General features: G+C 44.2%; 1 protein-coding gene across 1 annotated transcript in view; it reads right to left on the reverse strand.

Moving 5' to 3' along the window:
- LOC139547130 (striated muscle preferentially expressed protein kinase-like) overlaps positions 1–22,442 on the reverse strand; it is a 114,270-nt gene that overhangs the window by 15,002 nt on the left and 76,826 nt on the right. The window contains exons 18-31 of the mRNA XM_071356160.1: positions 20,644–20,816; positions 20,247–20,359; positions 19,752–19,920; positions 19,192–19,291; positions 16,707–16,907; positions 16,456–16,513; positions 16,079–16,156; positions 7,467–7,639; positions 7,354–7,380; positions 6,926–7,078; positions 6,646–6,688; positions 6,414–6,482; positions 3,563–6,305; positions 3,020–3,172 (exon numbers count right to left, since the gene is read on the reverse strand). Coding sequence (XP_071212261.1) covers positions 3,020–3,172; positions 3,563–6,305; positions 6,414–6,482; positions 6,646–6,688; positions 6,926–7,078; positions 7,354–7,380; positions 7,467–7,639; positions 16,079–16,156; positions 16,456–16,513; positions 16,707–16,907; positions 19,192–19,291; positions 19,752–19,920; positions 20,247–20,359; positions 20,644–20,816 — 4,253 coding nt within the window. The remainder of the gene's footprint in view (positions 1–3,019; positions 3,173–3,562; positions 6,306–6,413; positions 6,483–6,645; positions 6,689–6,925; positions 7,079–7,353; positions 7,381–7,466; positions 7,640–16,078; positions 16,157–16,455; positions 16,514–16,706; positions 16,908–19,191; positions 19,292–19,751; positions 19,921–20,246; positions 20,360–20,643; positions 20,817–22,442) is intronic.

Here is a 22,442-nt window from a genome sequence, read left to right on the forward strand (position 1 = left end):
TTGTAGTTAGAGCTACATGATGCAAATTTCTGTTTGAAAAAGCGAGCCTTTGCTTTCCTGACTGACTGTGTGTATTGGTTCCTGACTTCCCTGAACAGTTGCATATTGCGGGGACTATTCGATGCTATTGCAGTACGCCACAGGATGTTTTTGTGCTGGTCAATGGCAGTCAGGTCTGTAGTGAACCAAGTGCTATATCTGTTCTACATTTTTTGAAATGGACATGCTTATTTAAGATGGTGAGGAAATTACTTTTAAAGAACGACCAAGCATCCTCGACTGATGGGATGAGGTCAATATCTTTCCAGGATACCCGGGCCAGGTCGATTAGAAAGGCCTGCTCGCAGAAGTATTTTAGGGAGCGTTTGACAGTGATGAGGGGTGTTCGTTTGACCGCGGGCCCATAGTGGATGCAGGCAATGCGGCAGTGATCGCTGAGATCCTGGTTGAAAACAGCAGAGGAATATTTGAAGGGCAAGTTGGTCAGGATAATATCTATGTGGGTGCCCATGTTTACGGATTTAGGGTTGTACCTGGTGGGTTCCTTGATGATTTGTGTGAGATTGAGGGCATCTAGCTTAGATTGTAGGACGGCCGGGGTGTTAAGCATATCCCAGTTTAGGTCACCTAACAGAATGAACTCTGAAGATAGATGAGGGGCAATCAATTCACATATGGTGTCCAGGGCACCGCTGGGAGCTGAGGGGTGTCTATAACAGGCGACAACAGTGAGAGACTTATTTCTGGAGAGATTCATTTTTAAAATTAGATGCTCGAACTGCTTGGGCATAGACTTGGAAAGTATGACAGAACTTTGCAAGCTATCTCTGTAGTAGATTGCAACTCCTCCCCCTTTGGCAGTTCTATCTTGATGGAAAATGTTGTAGTTGGGTATGGAGATCTCAGAATTTTTGGTGGCCTTCCTAAGCCAGGATTCAGACATGGCAAGGACATCAGGGTTGGTGGAGTGTGCTAAAGCAGTGAGTAAAACAAACTTAGGGAGGAGGCTTCTGATGCTAACATGCATGAAACCAAGGCTTTTTCGATTACAGAAGTCAACAAATGAGAGTGCCTGGGGACACGCAGGGCCTGGGTTAACCTCCATATCACCAGAGTAACAGAGGAGGAGTAGGATGAGGGTACGGCTAAAGGCTATCAAAACTGGTCGCCTAGTGCGTTGGGGACAGAGAATAAAAGGAGCAGATTTCTGGGCGTGGTAGAATAGATTCAGGGCATAATGTGCAGAGAGGGGTATGGTGGGTGCGGGTACAGTGGAGGTAAGCCCAGGGACTGAGTGATGTTAAGAGAGGTTGCATCTCTGGACATGCTGGTTATACTGGGTGAGGTCACCGCATGTGTGGTGGGTGGGACAAAGGATGAATCTGAGGCATGTAGAGTGTGACTAGGGGCTCCACTGTACACTAAAACAATGATAACTATCCTAAACAACAGTATACAAGGCATATTGACCTTTGAGAGAGATATAAAATGATGCACAAAGCAATCACAAGTGTTGATTGGGAGAGCTAGCTAAGACAACAACTGGTAAGACAACAACAGCTAATCGGGTAAGACAACAACAGCTAATCAGCTAAGACAACAACAACAGGTAAAATGGTGATGAATGGGCAGAGTGGGTTGGTTAACTACACACAGGGCCTGAGTTTGGGGCTAAGGCCGACAGATAAACGGAAAAAAATATCCAAATGGAGTACGTGATAAATGAACAGTCCAGCAGGCATCAGCTACGTAGACAAGTGATCATAGGGTCCAGTGAACAGCAATAGATGGAACAGGGAAGCCACGGGGTAGTCGTTACTACGCTAGCACGCGGGAGACACAGTGTTTAAAGTTAGCAAGCCGTGGTAAGTAGAAGCGTCAGCTCCGACGTTCAGCAACGGCCGGTTGAGGGCACAGAGGATGGAATTACGTTTGCGGACCAGTCGTGGTGGTACGGCGGGGCGCCGTGTCGACAAAGGGTCCGGGCCAGATGGCGAAAGAGGTGTAGTAGTTGTAGTAATTGTGTTTGGTACCCGGGAGATGCGCCTGGCTCGCGGCTAACTGGTGATAGCTTCGGGGCAGGGGCGTTAGCCACTATAGCCACTTGGTAGCAGCGACGATCTGCTGCAAAGGTCCAGAGCTTACGGCAAGTATCCGGTGGAGTAGTAGATTCTAGCCGTGTCTGGGAGGCATCGGCTGGGTAGCCGGGTGATCACAGAGTAGGCCAGGATGTGGGCCTGGCTCAGGGCTAGCTTTGGGGCTGGGTCACTCGGTGGCAGCTAGCTAGCTGTGATGATCAGGAGTAATGGTCCAGGGTTTACGGCAGTAATCCGGCGTTGTAATGGAGAAAAATAGTCTGAGGCTGGTAGGTATTATCGGTTGGTGACTGTGCAGAAGGTAAAGGCCGCTAGCAGTGGCAAACAATGGCTAAATAGCTAGTAGCTAAGGTCTAAAAAAAATTGCGGATCCGTGTCACATTGAGTGAGGCGGGTTACCGGAAGGTATATTTAATTTAAAAATAGAAAAGAGATTGAAAATAAATTGTTTGGTGGAACGTTGATGGAATATTCTCATAACCCTCCGGTAATTTGATACATGATGATGGATTGCGGTTTCTTCCTGTCCACTGAGTGCTTTTAAGGTAAGGAAACAAATATGAAATGTTGTAATTTGCCGACCTGGGTTCAAATAAATGTGTGTTTGAGTATCTGGTATTTTAAATGCTTTTCAAATACACAGCCCAAAACATTTGAATGGTTATTTTTTTAAACCAAATAGTCTAGCAAATTGTATTTGAAAGTATTTTCAATACTTATTTCAAATACATGGGTTAAATGCATGGAAGTGTATTTGAGTATTTTCAAACAGTTTCCAAGTGTATTTATACTACTTATAATCAACTACTTTTTATTTCAAATAAAATATATCTGAATACTTATTTTGAAATGTAATTGAGATTACCAGGTCTGGAAATTTGGATGAACAATCTCTTTAAGAAAAGAGGGACTTTAAGTATTACCAGATGCCAGTCTGGAGTACGAGCGAGAGCGTAGGGAGCCATTTTCTCTGGCAATAGCCGTGGGGATATCAGGCTGCGAGACCGTCTTGTCTTTCTTGCTGCCTCTGGTTAGGCCCCAACGGTCCCATCGGGACCTACGTTCGCCCTCTGCCCCTGCCAGAGGGAACAAACATAACAAAGTTAAATCATATATAAATAGTAACAAAGAAAAAAGGGGATGATAGCACACATAGGGAAGCGTGTTTACTAAGATTTACTTTTTCTTGTATCTCAGTATGCAAGAACAAAGGTTTGGTTGGGGAAGGGGGTGGGAGGGTTTGTATAATTGTTAAAATGTATGATTCTTATTACATTCTTAGTAACACTCCAGAATAGTGACATTGTCTCTGTACAGTGATAATACACCCTTTAATTGGTAAAGTTTGGTTTTGTCTAATTCTGCTCAGTAATCATCTTCAAATGAAAGATATGACCTTTTCAGGTGTAGGGGGAACATGTTCATTCTAAAGAAATGTTATTTATATGTTGGTAGAAGTCTCGTACCCTTTGATGCTGTCTCCAACTTGACGCTGGAAATGGACTCCAGGGAATCTGAGGAAGCTCCGGTGCCCGACTGAGAAACCAGCTGGTTCTGAGGGACACTGTGTCCAGCCATATTCTTTAGGCTACGTCCCTCGGAAGTCGACCTGCGCAGAATAGAGAACAGGGGTGTCTTCTTGCTCTCTGGTTTGTTGGCTTCCCTCTCCTCCGCCGCTACCCTCCTCTCCTCCGAGGCACTGCGGATCCTCATGGATATTCCGGACACCGTCGACTCGATCTTCCTGCGCATGGCCATGACTGGCGACTCGTTTGGCTTCTTTGGCTCCTTGACCTCCTGTTCCACCTCGGCTTCCATTCCCCCATCCATCCTCATCATCTCCACCTCCTTTCTCTCCTGGGAATGAGATCCTCTTCGGCCGGGGAGAGCCCAGGAGAGCCGACGCCTGGGAGCCACCGGTTCTTCCTCATTTGGCTTTTCTACCTTGCGTTCGGCTGACGGAGTCCTCTTGAGGCGCATGGAGAGCCTTCTCATAAAACCTTGGTCCTTCTGGGCTTCGCGGAGATCCTGCACCGACTTGGATTTCTCCTCCAGTCTCCTGGGGACAAACTCAAGCGGCGCTCCGACGGGCCCAGGACGATATACATCTTCGCCTGACTCGGCAGAGTCCAAAGAGGCTACTTGTTTCTCCTCAGGCTTTGACCAGTTGAGAAGCTTCAGGCCTCGAATGACGGAAGAGTCACGCTTTTTGAAGCGTGCCTTGAATATTTCCTCTGAGGCAATGTCCTGGAGATTTAGTCCCCCTGGCGAGAGCTCATGTTGGGGCGTGGGGCACGGGGAAACCTTGGGTGGACTCATTTCCTTGGGCTCGGGGGATGCCACCCTTGAAAAGACAGCAGGGTGTTCCCCTGGTGTAGATAGCAGAGTTACTGGCTTTGATGGATCAGGGACAGTTGTAGATGTGGGTTTTAATGTTGGTGCTGGAAATGGTGCTTGTGCAAGGACTGGAACAACTACAGGGGTGGAGTCTGCTAATGGGGGGCTAACTAGGGGCTGAAGCGAGGGGACCATGATGGTTTGCATTATGCTAGCGTACGCAGAGGTCCTACCGTCTGGGAGCACAGTAAGGGCAGGTGGAGAGGGAGCCACGTACGTAGGTGGAAAGGGAGTCACAACATTATCTGGTGCCCTTGAAAATGCTGGTGCTGGCGTGACCCTTATGGAGCTTGTAGTAATGACCATCTCAGAAGATTTTACTGGTGCCTTCACTTCTTCTTCTACTTCTTTGACTTTGTTTTGTACTTCTTTGTGTATTTCTTCAACTTCTCTAGCTTTCGGTTCATCTACAGGAACAGTCGCTTTTTCCTCAATCTCTTCTTTCTCTTCCTCCATTGGTTCCTCTAATGGAAGAACCCTCACACGAGGGCTAGGCTCCCTCCAAGGACGGATAGGCTCCCTCAGATCCACGTACTCTGTTTCAATCATTGCTTCTCCTGACGTGCTCATGTTCTTCTCTGAGAAGCCACCTGTGTTCGATCTCTGATCTGCATTACTGTCTGTACTCACGCCAATGGACTCCACAGTCTTAATCTCTTTGTTCTCCATCTTGGTTGTTGTCTCCTGTTCCCCAGGCTCTGGGCTTGGTATGGGAAGTTTAGGGGAAGGTTCCCTGGGAGTCACAGGGCGGGAGTCATTCTTGAATGGCTCAGTGAGAGCAGACATGGATATGGCCTCCTTGAGTCTTCGCTCCTCTATCTGCGGGAACTCCAGTGGCTCCCCGGACCGTCTGTGCAGAGGAATGGGCTCTGCATCATCTCCTTGACTGAAGGAGGCGCTCTTGCGAAGAAATTTGGGTTTGGGGTCGTCTTCTCCAGGCTGGTCGCTGGAAGCTGCCCTGGTTAATGGGGGAACCCCTAAGCGGGGGGCGTGCGAGTAGCGTTCCAGTGACAACCGCTGCTTTCCATCGTCCATGCCCAGCGTCTCTAGCAGGGGTCCTCGCAGGCCACTCATCTTCTTGTCTACAGAGCCGCCTCGAAGTAGCCTCTGCCGCATCAGCTCCAGTTTGAGAGCATAGTCCTCCTGACTCAGAGGCCCTGGGCTTGTGCTCCTCCTAGGCAGCTCCATGGATACTGTCTTTTTGAGGACTCGTCGGCTCCTTTCCGGAGTGTCCTCTTCTGGTACGAGGTGGAGTAGCAGCGCACTGTCTGCAGAGCCCCCTCTACGCAGCGGCCCCCTTCTGGTTCCTCCCTCTGGCTTATCTGACTCCAAGCTCAAGCCTCTGCACAAGGGCCTTCTTGCTTTCTCAGATACTTGCACCAACTCTGCGGGAGCCTCCTCGTCCGAAGACCCCTTGTCATTTTCTAGCGTTGACCTTTTCCTGCCGTGGCCTTTACCTGCGGAATCTCCAGCCTCTTTCTCTCTCCCAGTGGTTTCACTCACCATCTTCTGTTGGCCATGAGTGACTGCTGATCCTGGTCTGTCAATGGGGCCGTTTGGCCTGCCTGTGCCTTCCTGATCGTCCGGGATCTCATTCAGAGACATTCTTGATCCAGAGAACTCCATGGTGAGTGGCATTGGAATGAAGGGAAGCTCGTCAATATCTTCGTCGGAGTCAGAGGACGACGATGGTGGGGGTGAGCCCTCTTTGAGGTGTCGGGGAACAGCGATGGAGATGTGGCTGGATGAGTCATTCAGCAACTCAGGGATGGACCTCATTACCATTTTGGATTTGTAGCTGATAAGGGACCGCTGAAAAGATGGACATAAACAAATATTAGACTGAATCAGATGAAAATAAAAATCATGGCTTGAATTGTATAATAATAATAAAAAAAGACGCTTTGACAGATCCCTTACCTGCCACTTTCGGCGAGACACAAACTTCTTGAGGGCCTCTGTGCTTATGGCCTTCCCTTTGGTTAGGGTCTTTGTGAAAGAATGAAAACAGAATAGATTAGCATATATTACTCCGTAATTTTGAAATTGCTCAATATCTTACCAAATGATATGACGGGGGATCTCAAGTTAGAACAGAGCCCTAAAGTTATGCGTCACACATGAGTCCATAGTCAACGTTCACATGCCTCACCTTGAACCATGGATGACGGAGACACTCCTGTGTATCAGGCCTACTAAAGGGATGACATGATACCATTTTACATTAGATTTCTAGTTCGTCTTAAGAAGCCCACAAATGTATAAGAACAGAGGAAACATCCTAAGGACAAATCCTATCTTGACATCCATAACTAAAATTGTCTGGAACATTGACAATTTAATCAAATGCATGATTTACATGACATTCTGAGTAGCATATGGACATCTCAAGTTTTGGCCTGAACATGTTAAAATCTATAGGTTTCACTCACAGTCTGTCTGCCACCAGCAGTTTGATGATGAATCCCTTGGCTTCACGGCACAGGTCAGCGAACATACTCTCCTCAAAAGCCACATTGTAGTTCCTGATGTTGAGCACGGAGCTGCGGTCATTTTCTCCAGCAAACGGAGATACTCCAGTCAAGCTGAAATGCAGAAACACCTGTTAACTTCTCTTCCTCTCACTAATTGTTCACTGATTCTAGAGCCATGTTCCAATATTATTACAGGTCCATGAGGGGGCAAATTTGGCCTTTTTGATAGGGTCTCTAATAGTAATTAAAATAGCAATGAACAGGTGTTTATTTATCCATTTGGCTTGTAGTGTGCATGTGCATAATAATTCCATGCTTAAATCGTGATTAATCATCTTATGAATCAATGATTGGTTTTGTAATCACTGCATAGACACCATATTTACCACAGATATGTGATGACTCCAATCGGCCTGGGAAGAGAAAGAAGAGAATTAGAGAGGATCCATTTGTGATAGGAATCAAGTTTTAAACACTTGAATGGGTCCAGCATTTTTACCAGATGTCAGTTGCCTTGGATACAGGAGTTTGATTGACAATTTCTGGAGCGACAAATTCTGGTGTGCCGTATTTGCAGTATTGAGCCTCGTCGGGTGTGAGCTCCATGGCGTTGCCGAAATCACAGATGCGGATCTGATCACCATGGGGTTCTGCCATGAGTATGTTATCAGGCTAGGGAGGAAACCCAAAGATAAGGTCAGAGTTCAGAATAAAAACCTTGTTTTTGACTAAATGTATGCATTCAGGGGGACATATTCCTTGTCTAAATGCGCACTTGCAATAAACAAACAAAAACAGTACTATCCAGAATATCTCGTGAGATATCTTTAAGGCCAGGCCCAACACTCTAATAGGGATATTTTGTTATATCGCAATCAACTTTTACAAAAAAAATAGAAAAATGTTAAAACACGCACATTTTGTGATATCTCATAAAAATTTGGAATACCACGCAAATACATTTTTTTCTGGCCACTGGATGAAGTCAGCCTAAATAGTTTTTATTTTATTTCTTTAAGACACTCCAGGATAAATATTAAAGAAATATTTCTACAGTATTTTTGGTGCATTTTTCCAAATAAAATATGATCTAAAATAAAAAATTTACACCATATCAACAACTTCCTCTGGGCAAGTCGGTTGAATATATCTAAGGACAACCACACATAATTTGGTGAATGCGGATGCTTCTGAAGCAGAGTTGGCTTGTGGGAAGTGTGGAACTTTGGTAAATGGCAGTTAAAGATGAATACACTGAATTAAGACTAGCAAACGCCAGAAGCCTATTTAGACCCATTTACCATCTCAAAGACCGTCTCTTCCAAGCTTCTCCCGAGTGGGTGTGACACCTCTCTAGCCTGCTGCACTGCTGCTTGGACTTCAACTGGCTATCTGTTCACCATCTGCCCTGGCCTGCCTCCCGCTGTCTGGTACAGGTACGCCCACTACACTCCCCCCCCCCTCTCCCGAGCTTTCGCTCGCCTCCAGCACACACGCATTGTTGGGGCGTGTAACTCTGAACTTACAATAGACTAATAGACATTATCCTGACCAACCTGCCCTCCAAATACACCGCTGCTGTCTTCAATCAAGATCTCAGCGATCACTGCCTCATTGCCTGTATCCGCTGCGGGTCCGCGGTCAAACGACCACCCCTCATCACTATCAAACGCTCCCTAAAACACTTCTGCGAGCAGGCCTTTCTAATCGACCTGGCCCGGGTACCCTGGATGGATATTGACCTCATCCCGTCAGTTGAGGATGCCTGGTCATTCTTTAAAAGTTACTTCCTCACCATATTAGACAAGCATGCTCCGTTCAAAAAATGCAGAACTAAGAACAGATATAGCCCTTGGTTCACTCCAGACCTGACTGCCCTCGACCAGCACAAAAACATCCTGTGGCGAACTGCAATAGCATCGAAGAGCCCACGCGATATGCAACTGTTCAGGGAAGTCAGGAACCAATACACGCAGTCAGTCAGGAAAGCAAAGGCCAGCTTTTTCAAGCAGAAATTTGCATCCTGTAGCTCTAACTCCAAAAAGTTCTGGGATACTGTAAAGTCCATGGAGAACAAGAGCACCTCCTCCCAGCTGCCCACTGCACTGAGGCTAGGTAACACGGTCACCACCGATAAATCCGTGATGATCGAAGACTTCAACAAGCATTTCTCAATGGCTGGCCATGCCTTCCTCCTGGCGACTCCAACCTTGGCCAACAGCCCCCCCCCCCCCCCCCGCTGCTACTCGCCCAAGCCTCCCCAGCTTCTCCTTTACCCAAATCCAGATAGCAGATGTTCTGAAAGAGCTGGAAAACCTGGACCCATACAAATCAGCTGGGCTTGACAATCTGGACCCCCTATTTCTGAAACTGTCCGCCGCCATTGTCGCACCCCCTATTACCAGCCTGTTCAACCTCTCCTTCGTATCATCTGAGATCCCCAAGGATTGGAAAGCTGCCGCGGTCATCCCCCTCTTCAAAGGGGGAGACATCCTGGACCCAAACTGTTACAGACCTATATCCATCCTGCCCTGCCTATCTAAGGTCTTCGAAAGCCAAGTCAACAAACAGATCACTGACCATCTCGAATCCCACCGTACCTTCTCCGCTGTGCAATCCGGTTTCCGAGCCGGTCACAGGTGCACTTCAGCCACGCTCAAGGTACTAAATGATATCATAACCGGCATCGATAAAAGACAGTACTGTGCTGCCGTCTTCATCGACCTGGCAAAGGCTTTCGACTCTGTCAATCACCATATTCTTATCGGCAGACTCAGTAGCCTCGGTTTTTCTAATGACTGCCTTGCCTGGTTCACCAACTACTTTGCAGACAGAGTTCAGTGCGTCAAATCGGAAGGCATGCTGTCCGGTCCTCTGGCAGTCTCTATGGGGGTACCACAGGGTTCAATTCTCGGGCCGACTCTTTTCTCTGTATATATCAATGATGTTGCTCTTGCTGCGGGCGATTCCCTGATCCACCTCTACGCAGACGACACCATTCTGTATACTTCTGGCCCTTCTTTGGACACTGTGATAACCAACCTCCAAACGAGCTTCAATGCCATTCAACACTCCTTCCGTGGCCTCCAACTGCTCTTAAACGCTAGTAAAACCAAATGCATGCTCTTCAACCGTTCGCTGCCTGCACCCGCACGCCCGACTAGCATCACCACCCTGGACGGTTCTGACCTAGAATATGTGGACATCTATAAGTACCTAGGTGTCTGGCTAGACTGCAAACTCTCCTTCCAGACTCATATCACACATCTCCAATCCAAAATCAGATCTAGAGTCGGCTTTCTATTTCGCAACAGAGCCTCCTTCACTCACGCCGCCAAACTCACCCTAGTGAAACTGACTATCCTACCGATCCTCGACTTCGGCGATGTCATCTACAAAATGGCTTCCAATACTCTACTCAGCAAACTGGATGCAGTTTATCACAGTGCCATCCGTTTTGTTACTAAAGCACCTTATTCGACCCACCACTGCGACCTGTATGCCCTAGTCGGCTGGCCCTCGCTACATGTTCGCCGTCAGACCCACTGGCTCCAGGTCATCTACAAGGCTATGCTAGGTAAAGTGCCGCCTTATCTCAGTTCACTGGTCACGATGGCTACACCCACCCGTAGCACGCGCTCTAGCAGGTGTATCTCACTGATCATCCCTAAAGCCAAAACCTCATTTGGACGCCTTTCCTTCCAGTTCTCTGCTGCCTGCGACTGGAACGAATTGCAAAAATCTCTGAAGTTGGAGACTTTTATCTCCCTCAACAACTTTAAACGTCTGCTATCCGAGCAGCTAACCGATCGCTGCAGCTGAACATAGTCCATCGGTATATAGCCCACCCAATTTACCTACCTCACCCTCCCCATACTGCTTTTATTTCCTTTTCTGCTTTTTTTGCACACCAGTATCTCTACTTGCACATGATCATCTGATGATTTACCACTCCAGTGTTAATCTGCTAAATTGTAATTATCTGATTTATTGCCTACCTCCTCATGCCTTTTGCACACATTGTATATAGATTCTCTTTTTTTCTTTTTTTCTACCATGTTATTGACTTGTTTATTGTTTACTCCATGTGTAACTCTGTATTGTTGTCTGTTCACACTGCTATGCTTTATCTTGGCCAGGTCGCAGTTGCAAATGAGAACTTGTTCTCAACTAGCCTACCTGGTTAAATAAAGGTGAAATAAAATAAAAATAAACAATGGCTAGCCCCAAGTCGTTATATATATTTTTTTCTTGTGCATTTTTCTATTTGCCTCATGACTCCTGCATGCTTTGTTGACTACGAACTTTCTTTACCCAACCGTGGGACAGACTATTTGTTCCCACACTCGGGACTCTCTATTGGTTACACGGACTGTTGACCTCCCATCCTATTCTAACCACCCCTCGCCGGCTTTGTATTCATGTTACCTGATGAAATTGCTGAACAATATGATCTTGTTGCCATCTGATGCACATTCAGATGTCATAAATCAGCTCTCCCTGTACTATGCCGTGCCTTGATTGTATTACTGTTGATGATATCTGGAAATGTGCATGTACAGTACACCCTGGACCATCTACTATTGCTAGCCCCAATTCTGACTTGTGCTCTGATATCTACTTCACTGATTTCTGCTCTCGTAAAAGCCTGGGTTTTCTGCACGTTAATACTAGAAGCTTATTACCGAAAGTGGATCAATTGAAAGTGTGGGTTCACAGCTCCAATCCAGATATGTTGGTCATTACTGAGACGTGGTTAAGGAAGAGTGTTTTGAATGCTGATGTTAACCTTTCTGGTTATAACCTTTTTCGGCAAGACAGATCTTCCAAAGGTGGTGGAGTGGCAATCTTTCCCAAGGATCATCTTCAGTGCTCGGTTGTCTCCACCAAGTCTGTCCCCAAACAATTTGAATTGCTGGTTTTAAGCATTAAACTTTCAAATAGCTCTGTTGCTGGGTGCTATCGTCCTCCATCAGCACCGGCCTGAACCCTACCAGCCTTAAGCTTTCTCCTGGCCCCTTACACTAAGTCTGAATTTGTTTTGCTAGGTGACCTACACTGGGACATGCTTAAACCACCTGACCAAGTCCTAAAGCAATGGGACTCCCTAAATCTTTCTCAGATTATTACCAATCCGACAAGGCATGACTCCAAACACCCAGAAAAGGCTACTCTCCTTGAAGTTATCCTCACAAATAATCCTGATAGGTATCAGTCTAGTGTTTTCTGTAATGACCTTAGTGATCACCGTTTTACAGCCTGTGTTCGTAATGGCTGCTCAGTGAAATGACTTGCCCTGATTTGTCATAGACGCTTGCTAAAAAACTTTAATAAGCAAGCCTTCCTTCATGAACTGGCCTCTGTAAAACGTTATAGAATCAACTCTGTCAAAGACGCTTGGACCTTCTTTTTTGATATTTTCAGTGGTATTGTTAACAAACACGCCGCCATTATTTTTTTATTTTTAAAAAATGATTCAGTCCCTGGTTTGACTGTGATCTTGCAGAGTTACTCCACCTCAAGAATTGCATTTGGCGAAAGGCTTGGCACATGCATATTCTCGTTCAGGCAAATGAGAAATAAGTGCACTCATGCTATCCGGAAGGCCAAAGTTAGTTACTTTAAGGAGCAGTTCTCTCTCTGTGGGTCTAACCCCAAGAAATTCTAGAAAACGGTTAAAGACCTGGAGAATAAACCCTCCTCCTCAAAGCTGCCGATGTCCCTTAATGATGATGATGATATGGTTGTTACTGACAAGAAGCACATGGCGGAGCTCATGTCATTAAGTCAGGATTCCTATTTGACTCAGCCATGCCTCCTTGCCCGTCCAACATTTCCTCATCTCCCATCCCTTCTAATGCGACTATCCCAGATGCTTCGTCATCTTTTTCCCCAGCCCGGATACAAAGTTTCTCCCTGCAGGCAGTCAATGAGTCCGAGGTGCAAAAGGAGCTCATGAAACTTATCCCCCCAAAAACCATCTGGGTCTTTCTAATCAACCTGGACCGGGTATCCTGGAAGGATATTGACCTCATCCTGTCAGCAGAGGATGCCTGGTTGCTCTTTAAAAGTGCTTTCCTCGCCATCTTAAATAAGCATGCCCCATTCAAAAAATGTAGAAGTAAGAACAGATATAGCCCTTGGTTCACCCCAGACTTGACTGCCCTTGACCAGCACAAAAACATCCTGTTGCGTTCTGCATTAGCATCGAATAGCCCCCTGTGATATGCAACTTTTCAGGGAAGTCAGGAACCAATAAACTCAGTCAGTTAGGAAAGCTAAGGCTAGCTTTTTCAAACAGAAATTTGCATCCTGTAGCACTAATTCCAAAAAGTTTTGGGACACTGTAAAGTCCATGGAGAATAAGAGCACCTCCTCCCAGCTGCCCACTGCACTTAGGCTAGGTAACACGGTCACCACCGATAAATCTACTATTAACAATAATTTCAATAAGCATTTTTCTACGGCTGGCCATGCTTTCCACCTGGCTACCCCTACCCCGGTCAACATCTCAGGACCCCCTGTAGCAACTTGCCTAAGACACCCCCCCCCCCCCGGCTTCTCCTTCACCCAAATCCAAATATGTTCTGAAAGAACTGCAGAATCTGGATCCCTACAAATCAGCTGGGCTAGACAATCTGGACCCTCTCTAAAATTATCCGCCAAAATTGTTTCAACCCCTATTACTAGCCTATTCAACCTCTCTTTTGTATCATCTGAGATCTCCAAAGATTGGAAAGCTGCCGCGGTCATCCCCCTCTTCAAATGGGAGATACTCTAGATCCACATCCATCCTGCCCAGCCTTTCTAAAATCTTCGAAAGCCAAGTTAACAAACAGGTCACCGACCATTTCGAATCCCACCATACCTTCTCCGCTATGCAATCTGGTTTCCGAGCTGGTCATGGGTGCACCTCAGCCACGTCAAGGTCCTAAACGATATCATAACCGCCATCGATAAAAGACAATACTGTGCAGCCGTCTTCATCGACCTGGCCAAGGCTTTCGACTCTGTCAATCACCACATTCTTATCGGCAGACTCAATAGCCTTTGCTTCTCAAATGACTGCTTCGCCTGGTTCACTAAGTACTTCTCAGATAGAGTTCAACGTGTCAAATCGGAGGGCCTGTCCGGCCCTCTGGCTGTCTATATGGGGGTGCCACAGGGTTCAATTCTGATGCCGACTCTTTTCTCTGTATACATCAATGATGTCGCTCTTGCTGCTGGTGATTCTCTGATCCACCTCTACGCAGATGACACCATTCTGTATACATCTGGCCCTTCTTTGGACATTGTGCTAACAAACCTCCAAAACGAACTTCAATGCCATACAACACTCCTTCCAAGGCCTCCAACTGCTTTTAAATGCAAGTAAAACTAAATGCATGCTTTTCAACCGATTGCTGCATGCACCTGCCCGCGCGACTAGCATCACTGCTTTGGACGGTTCCGACTTAGAATATGTGGACAACTACCTAGGTGTCTGGTTAGACTATAAACTCTCCTTCCAGGCTCACATTATGCATCTCCAATCCAAAATTAAATCTAGAATCGACTTCCTATTTCGCAACAAAGCCTCCTTCACTCATGTTGCCAAACATACCCTTGTAAAACTGACTATCTTACCAACCCTTGACTTCGGCGATGTCATTTATAAAATAGCCTCCAACACTCTACTCAGCAAATTGGATGCAGTTTATCACAGTGCCTTCCGTTTTGTCACCAATGCTTCATATACTACCCACCACTGCGACCTGTATGCTCTTCTTGGCTGGCCCTCGCTACATATTCGTCGCCAAACCCACTTGATCCAGGCCATCTATAAGTCTTTGCTAGGTAAAGCCCCACCTTATCTCAGCTCCATGGTCACCATAGCAACACCCGTAGCACGCGCTCCTGCAGGTATATTTCACTGGTCACCCCCAAAGCCAACACTTCCTTTGGGCGCCAATGACTGGAACGATTTGCAAAAATCACTGAAGCTGGAGTCTTATATCTCCCTCTATAACTTTGAGCATCAGCTGTCAGAGCAGCTTACCGATCACTGTACAGCCAATCTGTAAATAGCACACCCAACTACCTCATCCCCATATTGTTACTTATCCTCTATCTCTTTCGCACCCCAGTATCTCTACTTGCACATCATCATCTGCACATCTATCACTCCGGTGTTAATGCTAAATTGTAATTATTTTGCCTCCATTGCTTATTTATTGCCTTACCTCCCTACTCTTCTACATTTGCACACACTGTACATAGCTTTTTCTAATGTGTTATCGACTGTACGTTGTTTATGTGTAACTCTGTGTTGTTTTTGTCGCACTGCTTTTCTTTATATTGGCCAGGTTGCAGTTGTAAATGAGAACCTGTTCTCAACTGGCCTACCTGGTTAAATAAAATGAAATGAAAATTCAAAGACTCAATCATGGACACTCTTACTGACAGTTGTGGCTGCTTTGCATGATGTATTGTTGTCTCTACCTTCTTGTCATTTGTGCTGTTGTCTGTGCCCAATAATGTTTGTACCATGTTTTGTGCTGCTACCATGTTGTGTTGCTACCATGATGTTGTCATGTTGTGTTGTCATGTGTTGCTGCCTTGGTATGTTGTTGTCTTGGGTCTGTCTTTATGTAATTTTGTTGTCTCTCATCGTGATGTGTGCTTTATTCTATATTTAATTTATTTGTTCTTTTTTTAATCCCAGCCCCTGTCCCCGCAGGCCGTCATTGTAAATAAAAATGTGTTCTTAACTGACTTGCCTAGTGAAATAAAGGTTAAATAAAAGAAATTACTAGATGCAGTCCAGTCTGTAACATTCTCTATGAAATGGGCTTCGGAACTATGTGGAATGCAATGTAGTGAGCTTTGAATTTACAGATGTATGTCCATTTTAAAGTGGTTAAAATTCATTCAAATGTTAATGACAGTAGTATGATAAACTAAATAAAATATATATTTGGACATTTCTATGTTTACTTTTTGGAAAAAAAGAATATTAATTGACCAAAATACCATTGATAGGTAGATTATTATTATTTTTTATTATTATTATTATTTTTCAGCCTGAGGTGCCTGGCCTTAAACCTCTCTTTTAACTAGAAACATGTTTACCTTGATATCCAGATGGACAATATTTTGATGGTGAAGGTAGTCCACACCCTCCAACAGCTGTCTCATACAGGAGCGGATCTGCAGGTATACCAAGTATACAGGGATATGTTACTGTCATTATGTTACATTTTGTAAAAGATATTATGGGAGACACATTCTTATACAATAAGAGAAACAGGGTGTTTTGATCATATCAACTGTTACCCAAGGTCCCGCTTATTCCTGTAAAAGTGTGTGGATTTACTTGGTTGTCTTCGTTTGATAATAATTCCAGGTGCCAAGTTGATACAGACGAGTTCAAGGATCTTACAATAGGGGTCACTGTTACTCATGATCCCATAATTAAGTGTCCTCCAAGCACACGGAAACCAACTCACGTCCGACTCCATCACTGTAGATTTCTTTGTAAACCTCTCCAGGAGCTCCTCGTTGCATCTGTATGCATTGATCAAGGAGATTTATGACACTGGAAATACAAATGCCAAAAAATATGCAAACACAGGAATGTGAGTGTGTGTCTGCTACAAATAAAGACTGTTATATCTTCCATTCTCCCCACTCTTCAAGTCAAATGGAGTACTTCATCTGTGTAAAAGGCACCAGTGAGTATGAACTCTGAAAAGGATACATCTCCGTGACAATGATGACTGCATTCTTCTTCTCAAAGGCATCATGGAAATACAGGACTCTCTCGTGGTCCAGCCCAGACAGCAGGTTCATCTCTCTCAGTGCAGAGGCCTTCCTCTTGGCTCGGGCAGATATGAACTTGGCAGCATACTCTATTTTCCCCACTTTCTGCGTCACTCGTTTTGCGTAGGAGAACGCTCCTCTAAAAATAGTTTTATTGATTAGGATGTAACATTTTACAATCACTTTCATGTGAAAGCATTAACCAACAATTTCTAAACAGTGAATAAACACATATTTCATTATTTCTAAGCATAACTTAATAATTAGAACATTTATAAGGAAATAGTTCTTACAATTAATACAAAATTAGGAATTGATTTGTTGGTTTTACATTTACATCTAGTACCAGTCAAAAGTTTGGACACACCTACTCATTCAAGGGGTTTTCTTTATTTTTACTATTTTCTACATTGTAGAATAGTAGTGAAGACATGAAAACTACTAAAAAACACATATGGAGTCATGTAGTTAAACAAATCAAAATGTATTTTATATTTGAGATTCTTCAAAATAGCCACCCTTTGCCTTGATGACAGATTTGCACAATCTTGGCATTCTCTCAACCAGCTTCATGAGGTAGTCACCTGGAATGCATTTCAAATAACAGGTGTGCTTTGTTAAAAGTTAATTTGTGGAATTTCTTTCCTTCAGTTGTGTTGTGACAAGGTAGGGGTGGTATAAAGCCATATTTTGTAAAAGTCCATCTTATGGCAATAACAGATCAAATAAGCAAAGAGAACGACAGTCCATCATTACTTTACATTCGTTACATTAAGTTCAGTCATTTCGGAACATTTCAAGAAGTTTCTTCAAGTGCAGTCGCAAAACCCATCAAGAGCTATGATGATACTGGCTCTCATGAGGACCACTACAGGAAAGGAAGACCCAGAGTTACCTCTGCTTCAGAGGAAAAGTTAATTAGCGTTACCAGCCTCAGAAATTGCAGCCCAAATAAATGCTTCACAGAGTTCAAGTAACAGACGCATCAACATCAACCGTTCAGAGGAGACTGTGGGAAATCAGGCCTTCATGGTCAAATTGCTGCAAAGAAACCACTACTGAAGGACAACAATAATAAGAAGAGACTTGCTTGGGCCAAGAAACACGAGTAATGGACATTAGACCGGTGGAAATCTGTCCTCTGGTCTGATGAGTCCAAATTTGTGATTTTTGGTTCCAACCGTGTCTTTGTGAATCGCAGAGTAGGTGAATGGATGATATCAGCATGTGTGGTTCCCACCGTGAAGCATGGAGAAGGGGGTATGGGGGTGCTTTGCTGGTGACACTGTCTGTGATTTATTTAGAATTCAAGGCACACTTAACCAGCATGGATACCACAACATTCTGCAGCGATACGCCATCCTATCTGGTTTGCGCTTCGTGGGACTATCATTTGTTTTTCAACAGGACAATGACCCAACACACCTCTAGGCTGTGTAAGGGCTATTTGACAAAGGAGAGTGATGGAGTGCTGCATCAGATGACCTGGCCTCTACAATCACCCGACCTCAAACCAATTGAGATGGTTTGGGATGATTTGGACTGCTCAGGTCATCTGTGCTCAGCATATGTGGGAACTCAAGACTGTTGGAAAAGCATTCCAGGTGAAGTTGGTTGACAGAATGCCAAGAGAGCGCAAGGCAAAGGGTGGCTACTTTGAAAAATCTCAAATATAAAATATATTTTGATTTGTTTAACTACATGATTCCATATGTGTTATTTCATAGTTTTGATGTCTTCACTACTATTCTACAATGTAGAAAATAGTAAAAATAAAGAAAAACCCTTGAATGAGTAGGTGCGTCCAAACGTTTGACTGGTACTGTATATATACATACACTGAGTTCACAAAACATTAGGAACACCTTCCTAATATTGAGTTGCACCCTCTTGTGCACCTCAGAACAGCCTTAATTCGTTGAGGCATGGACTCTATAAAGTATCAAGCGTTCCACAGGGATGCTGGCCCATGTTGACTCCAATGCTTCCTACAGTTGTAACAAGAAGGCTGGATGTCCTTTGGGTGGTGGACCATTCTTGATACACACAGGAAAACCCAGCAGTGCTACAGTTCTTGACACACTCAAATCGGTGCGCCTGGCACCTACTACCATAACATGTTCAAAGGCACTTCAATCTTTTGTCTTGCCCATTCACCCTGTGAACGGCACATATCCAAAATTCATGTTTCAACTGTCTCAAGGCTTAAACATCATTTTTTAACATGTTTCCTCCCCTTCATCTACACTGATTGAAGTGGATTTAAGTGACAATAAGGGCTCATAGCTTTCACCTCGATTCACCTGGTCAGTCTATGTCATGGAAAGAGCAGGTGTTCCTAATGTTCTGTACACTCAGTGTATGTATATGTGTGCGTATATATATTTCTTCTTCCTAGCTTCCCTTACAAACTGGTGCCTCACCTCCCGATTTCCTTGTGGATGTCATAGTAGTCAGTCAGCCGGCGCATCTTCCTGAGAATGGTCTCCTCGTCCTCCATTGAATCCTCCTTGTCTTCTCTAACTGCAAGGTAGCGCAAAAGTGAGGACACACAATTACAATGCAGCCTAATTACAGGCCGATATGTCATAGTATTCTGGGCCTGAGTTGCACACAATTACAATGTAGCCTAATTACAGGCCGATATGTCATAGTATTCTGGGCCTGAGTTAATCACATTCCCAACCTTTAATTTACATCAGCCTCTGCATACTGTAGCTGCATCTCAGCAATCTGACTAATACATGTCCTTGGTTAGTGGTATGAGGTGCAAGCAGTGGGTCAGTTTCAGAGAAATCTGCATAAGCAATGATGAATGGACATTTCACTCCAAAAATGAAAGTGTATCTAATGTTTCCAGACCTCAAAATGAATTCTCGTTAATTTTGGAGTGAAAGGTCCCTTTAATTCATTTGCTTACACAACTATGCCTTTGTGTAAATACTGGAATGCATATTTGATTGAATAGTACGAAGATGCTTACCTGTGTGCACGGTGAGCTCAGCCTTACAGGACACAGAGCCAGCCAGGTTCTTGGCTGTGCAGGTATACACCCCTGAATCTTCCGGACTTGTGTTGAGCACCACGAGGGAGCATTCGTTGTCGTCATACACAAAAGTGATGTGACTACTCTCACACAACAATATATCATCCTGAAACCAAGTCACAATAAGTCACTCTGAATGTAATCTCTTTTTTTCATGAAAATAAACATGCATATGGTAATATGATTACATAGAATGTCAATGTTACTTGTAATTACGCACTTACTATATTAGAAACTAATTTGAAACATAATGTGGACAGTTTCCTCTCAAGACAATTCAGTCATTGTTTATTTACCTTCTTACCAGCTGAGTACCTACATTCTGGTTATCAATCTTGTTAGCTATTGAGTAACTACAAGGCATGAGTGTGAAATTAAGAAAGGGTTCCAATGACATAAAACACTCATATGTATGTGTCTCAATTTATGCACCTTAAACCACATGATGTCGGGAATGGGCTTGCCCTCCACGACCACAGCCAGGCGAGGCGTATCTCCCATGTGCACATCCACATCCTCCATGATTGTCTCAAAGGTTGGCGGTGCTACAGATAGGGAACACCAGAATGTGTTTGATTTGTCACAATACTCAGTACCTCGATACTTAAAGTATCATTGCAAGGAAACATGACGCAAAGTAAATGTCCTTACAATGTACCTTGCTGCAGAAAGGCATTTAGAAAAAGTTGCTCGCTTTTAAAATGGCCATAACTGTTGTTAATTATACGAGTTTCCCCTTCGAAACATTGAAAAGTGCTTTGAGCGCCTGTAAATAGAGATATATCCAGAAATCCAAATCATTATCATAATCCATCATTATTACACTCACCTGCCATTTCCACACTAAAGATGCAGGAGTCGCTGCCAAACTTGTTGGAGGCCACACACATCAGTTGACCCAAGTCGCCACTCTTCACCCTCAGGATCTTCAAAGAGTGCTGGTCGTCATCGGGCATACTCATCTCATACAGCCCCTGTTTGGTGGCAAGGACCACTCCCCTCCTGAACGCAGAGAACAATAAGGCAACTTACATATCCCATTGTTGGGGTGTTGCTACTTTTTGGGGTTAAGAACTTTTGTTGTGTGACTGTTTCAACATTGTATTGTTTTATCCTACAGTCCTTGGTATTAAAATGGATTAAATTAGATTTTTTTAAATTGCATTTTTGTGGATTAAATTGTGGTGGCGCAAACAAGAAGGCCAGCTGCAAGAGTTGATTAATGGCTCAATGTGTTGGAGCATGGTGCTGGCAACATACAGTTTGTGGGTTTGATTCCCACATGGGTCATACACAGTGCATTCGGAAAGTATTCAGACAGCTTCACCTTTGACATTTTGTGACGTTACAGCCTTATTCTAAAATGGATTTAATTGTTTTGACTAAGGGGTCTGGCAGAATGCCATGAGCTAAGTCATACGCGCGGCCGTGAGATCTAGCTGCGTTCCTTTTAATTTCTAAAGACAAAGGAATTGTCCGGTTGAAGCATTATTGAAGATTTATGATAAAAACATCCTAAAGATTGATTCTATACATCGTTTGACATGTTTCCACGAACTGTAATATAACTTTTTTGACTTTTCGTCTGGACTAAGTGTGCCTGCACCTCATGAATTTGGATTTGTGAACTAAACGTGCGAACATAAAGGAGGTATTTGGACATAAATTATGGACTTTATCGAACAAAACAAACATTTATTGTGGAACTGGGATTCCTGGGAGTGCATTCTGATGAAGATCATCAAAGGTAAGTGAATATTTAGAATGCTATTTCTGACTTCTGTTGACTCCACAACATGGCGGGTATCTGTATGGCTTGTTTTGGTGCCTGAGCGCTGCACTCAGAATATTGCATGGTGTGCTTTTCCCGTAAAGCCTTTTTGAAATCTTACACAGCGTTTGCATTAAGGAGAAGTATATCTTTAATTCCATGTATAACACTTTCATTTTCATCAACATTTATGATGAGTATTTCTGTAAATTGATGTGGCTCTCTGCAAAATCACCGGATGTTTTGGAAGTAAAACATTACTGAACATAACGCGCCAATGTAAACTGAGATATTTGGATATAAATATGAACTTTATCGAACAAAACATACATGTATTGTGTAACATGAAGTCCTATGAGTGTCATCTGATGAAGATTATCAAAGGTCGGTGATTCATTTTATCTCTATTTCTGCGTTTTGTGACTCCTCTCTTTGGTTGGAAAAATGGCTGTTTTTCTGTGACTAGGTGCTGACCTAACAAAATCGCATGGTATGCTTTTGTTGTAAAGCCTTTTTGAAATCGGACACTGTGGTGGGATTAACAACAAGTTTATCTTTAAAATGGTGTATAATAGTTATATGTTTGAGGAATTTTAATTATGAGATTTCTGTTGTTTGAATTTGGAGCCCTGCACTTTCACTGGCTGTTGTCAAATCGATCCCGTTAACGGGATTTCAGCCCGTCTCATCCCTAAGTTAAGGATCTCTCTGTACTTTGCTCCGTTGAACTTTCCCTCGATCCTGACTAGTCTCCCAGTCCCTGCCGCTGAAAAACATACCCACAGCATGATGCTGCCCCACCATACTTCACCGTAGGGATGGTGCCAGGTTTCCTCCAGACGTGATGCTTGGCATTC

The sequence above is a fragment of the Salvelinus alpinus genome, chromosome 20 (assembly GCF_045679555.1).
Source record: "Salvelinus alpinus chromosome 20, SLU_Salpinus.1, whole genome shotgun sequence".
Taxonomy (NCBI): Eukaryota; Metazoa; Chordata; class Actinopteri; order Salmoniformes; family Salmonidae; genus Salvelinus; species Salvelinus alpinus.